This window comes from Chroicocephalus ridibundus, chromosome 1, assembly GCF_963924245.1.
Source record: "Chroicocephalus ridibundus chromosome 1, bChrRid1.1, whole genome shotgun sequence".
Lineage (NCBI taxonomy): Eukaryota > Metazoa > Chordata > Aves > Charadriiformes > Laridae > Chroicocephalus > Chroicocephalus ridibundus.
Window position 1 is genome coordinate 104889823 of NC_086284.1, and position 11556 is coordinate 104901378.

Genomic DNA, 11556 nt, shown 5'->3' on the forward strand with positions numbered 1-11556 from the left:
CTCTTTCTTGAAGTTTGATGCCCAAGACTGGGCAAAGAATCCCAGAGGAAGCCTCATTGCTGCTGAGCACACTGAATATACTTATTGCAGGTTATCATAGCATGGGTCAATGATTCACAAAACCGAGCAAATACCTTCCTTGAATACGTTAAATGCACTGCAGTTCTATTATTGCAGGCTTCAAGATCACCAGCTTTCCTGTGCTGTGGGACTTAACCATTGCCAGTACATTGACCAGCGGGGTGTCTAATGCAAATTTCCTTGCTGCAGGTCCTCCTTTATTGCTAGATCCCTGAGGGTAATAAGACGAGACCCCAGAGAAATCCTTGGCTCCAACACTAGCAGAAATCACTGTCTGGAAATAGGGACATGATAGTTCTCCTTTCAATATATGCTTTTGTTGTTTTATTCACTCATAGATTCTGCATCCACATTACATTATTTTTACTCCTCTCCATCCCTTCAGTGTCTCTGTTAATTTCCCACTGCTGTGTCAAGTGCTTTAATTAGGTCCAAATGGATTAGATTTTCTCAAATTTTATTTTCTAGAAAATGTTACAAAACAAAAACTGAATCTATTTTTAGTAAGTGCATGCTACATTTTACTTAACTTTCCATTTACTTCTAGGTATTTATTCTTTTCTTCATAATGGATTTGAAATAATCTTATACTATTAGATTCTGACTCACAGGTTTCTAGTTGTGCACGGGGTTTCCTACCTCCTTACTCATTCCCTTAGTTTCGCTGTTCTCCAGACACACAGTATCACTCCCAATTTGGCACATACGCTAACAGTCCTTGCTACCAGATTTGGAGCTGCACATGCAGTGCAGTGCATTTCAGTGGAAAATTACAGTGGAAAACATTTCAGTGGAAATTACTCTCTTTCTTCAGTTTGTGCTTACAAAGATTTGGAGTTTTTTATTTACCTTGGATACAGTATTGTAATTGTGTTGTGCTCTCCTTCTTCTATATCCTTGTTGTTACTTACATTCAAAGAAAAAGGAGGCTAGCTACCTGTCTTAGACTCAGACTTACAGCCTAGCATACCTCTTCCCTTGCTGTCCTTTATTATTTGTATATTATTTGTATAGCACCTTTTTTATTCTATTTTTTGAAAAGCCTAATTTGGATTGACTTTTATTTGGTCTCATTTTCCCCTTACATTTTCTGACCTCTTAGATATATTTTCTTTGCTGGTTGGTTACCTTCTCTATTCTTCTACCAAATACCTTCTCTCTGTGGAGCTATTCATCCGTTTGAGTATCAACATTACTCCTACAAGTCTCTCCTTTCCTTCTCCGTGGGACTCACATTCCAGGTGCTTCCTAAGGAATTTTTAAGCCTCATCCACATTCACGTTCCTAAGCTGTTGAGTCTAATTAATAAAGAATAACATGATCAGGATCAGAGGAGTTGTTCTCCCTTGGTGCTCCAGGCACTTTCACCTCATTGGCAACGGTTTTCTGGAGAGATACAGACCCTGACCCTCTCATCTTAATGATCCTTCGCATATCATTTTCTGCCTCATGTGAGCCCTGTTCCATTCCAACATAAAAGCATCGGATTTGCTGAGGTCTTTCCCTCCTCCATTTTATACCTGTTTTTAAGGCACTCAGCACACATCAGACTGTTTTCTCTCTTTTTTTTTCCTTTCCCTTCCCTGACTTCCGGCCCCTTAACTCCCAACACACGGTTGGTAGAAATAGTTATTAGACATTCCTCCTTCTTCTGAAGTATTGCACTCTGTGCTCAACTGCACATTTCTGATCTGGAATGAAAGTAGCTACTGCTTGATCATGGACAAAGAAGTTCATATTTGGACTGGCTACAGAGTATGCTGCAATTAGGAACAGCGCTGGACTTGCCCCTGCGGGGAAGCAGTGTGCCCATGCTGGTGAATCATTTGTGCCCTTGCAGGCTGTGGGCTGTCACCGTGCAGAGACACTCAGCCCCAGGAAGACGCATCAGTGTGCAAAATTACAGTGACAGTGGTGCACCCTTGGAGCTGCTACGATTCCCGATGCTGGAGACGATGTTCTGAGAGTAAGTGACAAAAATGAATTGTTTCCTGCACGAAATACTCCTGCTTCGGTGAGTGTGCCAGCACAAATCCAAAGTGATTTATGACTTCCAGGAAGAGGTTCTTTTGTGTGAGTGCAGGAACAGCTGGTTGGCTGGGCAGGGCTTCCCTTCTCCTCCGCCTCCTCTCCTCTCCTTCTGTTTGAAGGGGAATCGAGGTAAATCAGGAGATGAAATCTGGCAGCAACACAGGCCCCAACAGGCAGGGGCTGCGCTGCTCCTTCCTAGAGCATGCCCAGCTTGCCAACCAGGGAAAGCTAGCCAGGGTATCCCAGGGAAGAGGCGAATCCCAGTCCTAAGGAAAGAATAGTAATGGAACATCCTGGCCAGAAGCACAGAGGCTTGATAAAGGACTCTGGATTCAGGTAGTGAGAGAAAGGGGAGAGTGTGGGGCTAGAGGGTGACCCTGCTGAGTGCTGCCATTGGGTGCACAAGGTTGAGGCTAGTGGTGGTAGAGCTCACGCTGCTACTATTTATTTTGGATGTGGAAATTAACAGTGTAGTTAGTTACGTTCAGGAGGTGGGGGTTGGGAGAGGACAAAAAGTGAGGGGAACAGGACTGGAGAGGGAGGAGCTCAAATGACGAGTGAGAAAGATGAGAAAAAACTCTGCTCTTCAAAGTTGGAGATTTACTTGGGTAGTTACCTGTACTGCTTGGTTACTGGAAGGCTACTTCAAGGGTGTATTATTATGCTGTCCTCCAAAAGCAATCTTTCTTGGGATTCTGAGCCTAAGAGCTCGTTTCTAACAGTATCAGGTAGTCTAATAAAAGCTATTACCTCTTTCTACAAACCTTGCCTTGCACCTATCTTTCGGCCATCACTGCCACAATATACCTTCTCCTTTTTTATTCCATCACAGTAAATCATGTAGATAAAAAGAGTTCCCCTGTGCTTCATCCAGGAATAGCCTAACTGTATACCATGCTGATAACCCTTATGAAAACAGTCACTACTGCTTTGGGAATCTGCCACTGTTATATTTACAACAGCTGAATGTGAACTGTGCAATCAAATGCCCCCCAAATATGCTTTGAGGTCCTGTCATTAAACAGCAAAGTAAGATAGCATATTTTCTGGCAGGTTCTATTTCTATCAGGATGACTGCTCCCTGTACGCAAGTATTGAGGTGACAAATACCTTGTAAAAGCCTGAAGCAGTTTAGATGGATTAAATACTCAAAGGAGTATTTAATATTTTATTACTGTAGGGTTTTATTACACTGAACTCGAGTTCATTCACAGTGGCCAGGAGACGGGCTTCCTCAGACATGGACTATCATTAAAAGTTTGGCAGTTTTGTCAAGCTGTGAATTTCAAGCATGCCGAGAAAGATGACAGAAAATAAATATTAGTTCTTTTCAGTTCAACTGTCAATCATGGATTGCCTCAAAGCTAGAGTTAGGGGTCAGCGCCCAAGTACAGTGCCTGTTATGTGTCTGGGGGAAATCCCTCTCTAAGCTACACTGAGCAGATGTTCCTCTCACTCCAAAATGTGCCACGCTTGAAGAGAGGGGGAAGGAGATGTGCCTTCATCTTTTAACATATGTGCAGGCAGCAATATTAAAGTTAGCACAAACAAAACGGCCTCTGTTGGCTTGGGTCCATTTTCTCCTGAATTAAAACAGAATCGAAGTAACCTTTTGCCTCACCAATAGGCTCAAAATACAGTAGTTGATCAATATAACATAGAAAGTAATGTAACCATTAACTCAACTATGATTTCATTGACCAGCCCTTGTAAATAGTTGAAAACAAAGTGGTTAACCCAGCATGTAATGAATGGACTAGTGGAAGCCACGAGCAAGAAGGAACAGATGCCACTCACATGTGTTTCCAAAACAAATGCTTGTCAGTCAATCCTAACCCTATTTGTTGTATGCTTAAATCAGATTTTAGCAGATCTAGGGCTGTGTGGCTTCACCCAGCACCTCTGCCCAAGGGGACAGGCTGCAGAGTGACTGCAGAGCCGCAGCCCTCCCGTTGGCTGGACTCCCCCTTGCCAGGCTGTGCAGGTGGTTAGGCAGCTTTGCAGCCTCACTGCATAACTGCAGCCTCTGGGAGGTTAAGAGACCTAACTGCAACTCTTAGTAATCACTAATCTAAAGTGCGCTTTTGATAAATCTGTGTAATTGCCTGTTCCAAAAACGTTACCGAACCTTAAGTTTAGCTCATTAGCCTGTAGCATAACCAACCTATCTATTCTTGATGAGAGCTCGTAATGAATGATGTACATTATAGTTGTACATTTGTACAAGAGATTAAAGTCTATTTGTCTCTATACAGGTACATGTGTATGTATAAGGACTCTAAAATTCAATGTACATAGAAGATATACAAAGAGGAATGAAACCTGCTTTCTGGAAGGCAATTAAGTGTTTACATTATTGATGCCTATAATTAATTAACTGCTGGGGATCATTGGCATGTTCTGTTAATCATGTGGGCGGGAGATGGTCTACTTCCTCTTTTTCAATGGGCATCAGCATTTTAAAAGCTAGGGAGGGAACAGTGGTACCGCCCCAGGAAAAGATTCAAATGAGCATCCTGATTTGAGGGGAAGAGAAAAATGTAAATCTGAACAGAGATCCAGGGAAAGATGAGGTATAAAGGCTACATGCTTCCTCAGTTGACTGTTTTCCTCTTTGAAGGCAAATTTTGGGGTGGGCATGTTTGCATAAGAACTGGTATTCTCATCTTGAGGCAGGTAAGCATCCAAATAGCATAACAGATGGATGATACATAGAATGAGGAGACTTCTAAAGTCTAGTCAGTTGTAAATGACTAGACTTTGCAACTGACTAGTCTAGTTTAGGAAACTAGACTAATCAGTTTCCTCTTATTTCTTCTTCCCTGATACTAAAGGCATTGTATCTGCCATGCTTAACATGTAAGCATGTATTTAATTTCTACTTTAAGAGCTGTCTGCAGTTCAGAGTGATTTTGAAATAACTCAGTCAACTAAGCATTTCTTTCTGAGAGATCAGGTGAGCCTTTAAGTGGAAGTACAGTTTAGGGTATACAAGGGCGTAAGAGCTCCCTCCGGGCTGATTCAAACATAGGGTTTTTCTGCACAAGAGAATTCTTCCAGTGACTAGCAAAGCTGGGGACTCATTGGCATTTAAGAGGTTGATGAGATTTTTTACTGTGAGGGTGGTGAAGCAGTGGAACAGGTTGCCCAGGGAGGTTGTGGCTGCCCCATCCCTGGAAGTGTTCAAGGCCAGGCTGGATGGGGCTTTGAGCAGCCTGGTCTAGTGGGAGGTGTCCCTGCCCAGGGCAGGGGGGGTGGCACAAGATGATCTTTAAGGTCCCTTCCAACCCAAACCATTCTATCATTCTATGAGTTTCCAAGATATTGGTACTGTTCCTTGATATTTTTTTTCCAACCTGTCTCCTGTAGTTGATTTTAATTTCTGAAATTTATTTTCAGGTTTCAAAACTGCCATTTATTGGTTTTCCTGTCCTGCTTCCTTCCCCTCAGGTTTCAGTAACAAGAGCCATCCTGCCACTGGACAGTACATGCAGCAGTGTAGCCTGGGTGTTCCTCTCTTACGCCTACAGCTACACTGGATGTCACTCACCACAGGTACTACTTCCGATTAAAGATCAAAAAAACACTCAACCATTTATCAGTCTCTGGATGTATTGCCACACAATCAGCATATGATGCACTTTAATAGTATTTCTGGGAGCAGTTTACCTTCTATACAAACCATGCCCTAACTGTCACAGAGAGTAATTTTATGCATGACCTCAATGGCTGACCCTCCCAGAGTCATGTAAGGAAAAATGATTTCAGAGCAATCCTGCTAGATAAGGCAGTCAGATAAACAGATTCAGGGCATTAGGCATGGTCTGTTCTCCAGTGAAGTATAATTTCAAGAGCTGGCTCACTGAAAATGTTGCAGAAAGAGTTTTCTGTTGAAAAAACTACATTTAAATGCTGGTTTGGAGAGAGTTTTTCCATAATGAGTTGATTTCCTTTTTGAAGTTAAAATAACACATGAAAAAACAGTTTTGAGAATTCAGAGGTATACAAGATGGATGGGGACTATACGCCTCTTAAATAGCACAGGTCTTGTGTGCAGTCTTCTAAGGGAGCAGTCTCCTGCCAGAGAAAAGAGTTTCTTTTTGGCAGGTAACCATCTATGACTTCTGGTTTCATCTCTACCACCTTCTTCTTTGCGGCATTGAGCAAAGTGCAGTAACTTTTCTGCATCACGGGATTCTTTTTTTTATGTCTGCAGAAGAGTGATGCAATAGTCATCTCTCTATAAGAACAATTCTGATAATCTATTTAGTTTCTAAAGGTTACATTTCACATCTCAGCTGAAGATATTTTTTTCTCTCCAGATTCCTGCTGGCAGACTTGAAGGCAAAAATGAATTGCCCAGATCCCTTGGGAGTATGTTCCACATGGACCTATAACATTATACTATATAACTTGCATTATCTGGCACTCCTTCCTTGCAGTTAGTAACCGTAGGAGGGAGGGGGGTTTGTGGGCTGTGAGTGATTTAGATGGGCAATTCTCTTTTTCATGGGTTTTAGCTTTTGCTTTGAATATATTGTGTAGGCACCTAAGGCTGTAACTAAATTAATACCACGAAAGTCAATGTCTGATGTTTCCAAACACACAGAGCCCACAAGACTACAATCCACAAGCAATCGAAGAATATGTCTTTCTTTGACAGCACATCTAGGGGCCTTCATAGTCTTTAGTGGGCCAACACAACACCCTTTTTTTTTTTTTTTTTTTGACTAGCCCCGTTGGTTCAAAGAGCTGGAGTAACTAGAAACGCATTAATTTCAACAACACCCATGAGTTGTCATCATATACTATTATCTCAAGGCAGGGAGAAGAAAGTTAAAAAACCATAATGCAGCAGTTATTCCTAACTTGCCCTAGGCAAATCAGTCTTTGGCGTGCATTTTTGTCCAGGCTTGTAGCTATCTGTGCAGGCTGAGATACATGCTTGTGGGAGGGATCTCTTGACTTCTTTCAAGGTGCATTGTACACCGAAAGAAAAGCTCATCCTTTTCATATTAGACAATTGCCCCCAACCCCTCCTAATGTTACCCAGAGAAGATTATTAGTATGGAACACAATGACAACGCTATCCTTCTAATGGGGAGAGAGTCTCATTGAGGATTATTTCCTAACAGCCACCTTACTTGTGGATTCAAAACCAGAAGCTGTGAAACTCTGCCAGCTATTTAGTTGGTCGTCCTTGTGAATTATGCAGCTGGTAAAGCTTTGATCTTGATTGGAATACTTGACTTTCCTGTACTTGTCTAATATAATGATTATACTTTTGTATTTGATCAAAACGAGGAATCTACATTAAAGAGCTACACCAAGTACCTTCTAGCTTCATTTAAAAAAAATAAATCAGATGCTTTCCCAGGGCTGTAGCACTCAGAAAGTAAGTCCCACTCCAAGTCCAAGTTTAGCTTTTGTCATAAGAACAACTGTAATGACCTATTTTACATAATATTTTAACAGATGGAAGTTCAGACTTTCTGTACTAAATTTCAACATAGCTGCAGTTAAGAAATTGTTAGCCCTGCAATTAGGTACCTTTAATTGAATCCCTGACACTTACTTAATTACAACATCACTACAGACACTCTATGAGAAGCAGTAAGATCAACTATGACACACCCCTCCCAGTTTCCCATTGGCTGGAAACTTGTTAGGCTTGATGGGTAGGCGCTGTAGTCAGAGGAGATTTCAAAGCAAATAAATAGTAGGTCCTTCTAGCCAGCCAGAAATGGATTTCCACCTGTCTGAACCTCAGACTGGAGCAAGCTGCTTTTAAAAAAACCCCAAGAACTTGCTGTGTGAGGAAACTGCTGGAGAAAATATTCTTTCTTGCACCTTATACTTCTTCTATGAAAAAGTGATTTTGGAAGACTTTCTAGGCCACCTCGCTTGAGGTGTCTTTTTCAGAAGAAGCATGGCTTGCTGTGTATTACAAATCACTGGTCTAATATTTGGAGGCGTCGGCATGGTCGGGACTTTGGCAACCACAATTATGCCACAGTGGAGAGTTTCTGCCCACATTGATAGCAACATCGTGGTGTTTGAGACCATCTGGGAAGGACTGTGGATGGACTGTGTCAGTCATCTGGGCATCAGGCTGCAGTGCAAATTCTACGATTCTGTCCTGGCTCTCCCGCAACCCTTGGAGGCATTCAGAGCACTCATGTGCATTGCAGTGATCTTGTCAATCATTTCCTTTTTGATGGCTATTGTTGGCGTGAAGTACACTCACAGGACCAAGGAGGATTCCCGGGGCATCAGTGTCTTCATACTGGCAGCTGGAGTTGCCTTTCTCCTGACGGGCATCCTCGTTCTGATCCCTGTGTCCTGGACTGCAGGTAGCATCATTCACGACTTCTATGATCCGAAAGTCCCTACGCCACTGAAACGAGAACTAGGAGCTGCTCTCTATGTGGGCTGGGTGAGCGCTGCACTTCTCATCGCTGCGGGAGCAATGTACTGTAGCTTCTGGTGCTGGGCTGATGCATCTGCAAAATCCAGGTATCCGTCGCTTTCCCGTCACAGATTGCACAAACCTGACTCTGCAGGAGGGCCATCCCCAAGCGTGCATGCCTACGTGTAGTTGCTACACGTGTTCTTTCTGCTTAGTGTGTCGATATGTACTGATTGACTTCGGTGTCTAATTAAACTCTAAGTCTGTAATGGAGGAACAGTTTTGTTCATTTGCTGTTTACTATTGATATATATATATCTGCTCTCTAACATGGTTACAGGAAATGTTATTACATGGGCATTATGTTAGAGCACAGCCAGAAGAAAAGTGTCACCATTTTATGGGAATGAGGAATGGCATGGGAGCAGCAGCAGCCAAGAGTCTCTCAGAGAAGAGGAACAGCATATGGCTGGACTGGAAGGAAGGCAGCTGCTGTGCAATAGCACCATTGCTCTCCCCTAAACCCATGATGTGCAAAGGGAGCAGTGCATTTTACTTTAAGGTGAAATATTCATAAGGACTGCTCTAGGACAGTGGTGAGAAGCATGGAGTTGGCAGCATGGCTGAAGCAGCCACTGAAAGAAGGGAGAAGCCGCTAGCAGTCTAACTTCCAATATTGGCCCACAAATGTTCATGTTCTCCCATCAAAGGCTTCTGTGATTGACTACGGACTTCACTGATACTCGTGGAGTTGATGTAGCCTTCTTATCTCTTCTGAAGGGCACAGAATACAGCTTATGGAATAACAAAATTTTTAATCACTTCACCAGACTTTGCCATGTATGTATTAGCTTTCTGTTGCTTGCTACCTCTCGTCTTCTATGACTTCTCCTGTTCTACAGGTAGCACCTCCTCTTCTATAAAATTCAGGACAGGCCATCTGTCTTTATGCATTTTAAAGCACTGTGCTAATGTAAAGTATCATTTAAAAAGCCAGGCAATGCAAAAGTGTAATCCCCACTTGCCCATTGAAGGATCAAGAGTTCCTGCCTACATCTTCCTTCACACCCACAAAAGCCAAGCCATAATGTTCTGACTGCATTTGGTTTGTAAGACTTATTTTAAAATGTAGACTGAATTCCCTGATGCCTGTCTGTCCGTTCTGCAGTATTCAACAGTATTTGCAGTTGCGCATTTTTTTTTTACCCACACCTGAAAACTTGGAACCTGCTTTTGACAGCCTGCATGACACAATGTTGATAAGTGACCAAAAAAGGTCCAGTTCAAAACAGTTTTTCTAGGTCTTTACACAGAAGTAATCATAGTAGTATATTGTTGATAATTTTATGACATAGGTACTCGGTTTGATCCTTTTCTGTGTCTGTGACTGGTAACTGACAAAGGTGTGTAATGACTTTTCGAGTTGAGCAGAGCAATGCCTCTGTATATTTGACTGTTCAATTTGAAGCAGAACATGGAAAGATGAATTTAATTAAACAAGCCTTTTATTAACTTGACTTCAGATGTACCTAAACGAAACAGTGCCGCTGAACATGGATATTCATTACATATATTATCTAACGCGCATTTGCATTTAAGACAACCAGCTCAGATCTTTTAGTGGGAATCTTCTAGTCACCAGAAAACAGGTTTAATGTATCCCGCTCATCACTTCAGCAGTCAAATCAGCACTTATTAATTCTAGATGAGCTTTTAAGAGAACACTTGTAAGTAGGTTTTCTAGTGCTAAAACATGTATTTTTTATGTTGTCTTATATCCGCTGATGCTTGTCACAGCAGCTGTCATTGGGTCAGACAGCTCATTTCAGTGGAGTCATTCGGTTGACTTTGGTAGTAATTTATCCTACCCCATGGACCTCCATCTATTATTTTATTGTATTTATGTCCTATAATACATACTTTGTTTAATAAGTAACTATTTGGTGAGTAAGCCAGAATTGCACTTTATGGATTTATTTAGATACAACATCTGCGATTAACAAAGCAGAGGACAAAGACATATGCAATGCAAATTTGATACATATTTATATGTAGGTAGTGAATTTAAATGATGACATATGCAATGTAATGCAACTTTATGCAGATACAGGTGTTTAGGAAGTAACTAAGTGCAGTTTTCTTAACGTTAATTAAAGGATCCTGAGTGCTTTCACTATCAGTGGGTTCATCTAGAAATCAAATTTGAACGGGGTGTGCCATTTACAGTTGTAACCTTATTTTCAAAGAGCAGAAAGATTAAAGTTCTTTATTTGAGCATTTAACATTAATTTCAAAGAAAACCTAAGCCTTTTACATCTAACGTTAACACCTGATGGCTTCATATTCCTCCACTTTTCTCTTTTACTAGCCAACCAAAAGACGAGCTCAAACGAAATCTCTAAGCTCAGACAATCTTGTGCTTGTGCGTGGGTTTGGAATCTCACCTTGATTCCAAGCGTACAGCTAGGCTGGGCTGCTGTTTGAATGTCTGGGTTTTTATTGACACAAATGGCAATTTCTGGTGACGGCAAGTAGCACTTTAGACTTACCCAAATATGTTTAAAAGTCCGTGACACTAAAACTTATGAATTTAACGCAGGAACAAATTTCTCATGAGAAGATAATCTGCAAGAGATGTAACACAGTGGTTAACCTTTTGCCTTTGAACAGAACAGAAATTCCTTTATTGTGGATTCTGGTGGGGAAAACCCCCTAAAGATGAATACTAGATATTTTACTTCTGCATGCAAGGAATGCATTTGGCTGAGTAAACTGTATGGGTGTATTTGCATCTGCTACGGGAGACAGAGTTTATTCTTCTTCCCTTTCCCCTGTTCAAAACCTGTGATGCTCAGAACTGGCTAGTTGGAAGCTGCAGTTTGGAGGCATGAGTAAGAAAAGGAAGTTTTAAGGGCTTTAATGAAAACCTGTGGTTGAGCTTTGAAAATAAACTGCTGCTGTTCATGAGTTTTCTGAGAGTAACAGGAAGAGCTTGGCTTGAGGGGAGCGACGGAGGAATTTGCACAGGTCTCCAG

The 11556-nt window shown here is 41.7% G+C and overlaps 1 protein-coding gene across 1 annotated transcript; it reads left to right on the forward strand.

Annotated features, from left to right (window-relative positions):
- Positions 1-8041: 8041 nt before the first annotated feature.
- LOC134525355 (claudin-8-like) lies at positions 8042-8710 on the forward strand. Its single transcript, XM_063356194.1, has one exon. The coding sequence runs from the start codon at positions 8042-8044 to the stop codon at positions 8708-8710; it is 669 nt and encodes a 222-aa protein (XP_063212264.1).
- Positions 8711-11556: the final 2846 nt, after the last annotated feature.

Coding starts and splice junctions, on each gene's coding strand:
- LOC134525355 (XM_063356194.1), top strand. CDS start 8,042: ATGGCTTGCTGTGTATTACAAATCACTGGTCTAATATTTGGAGGCGTC.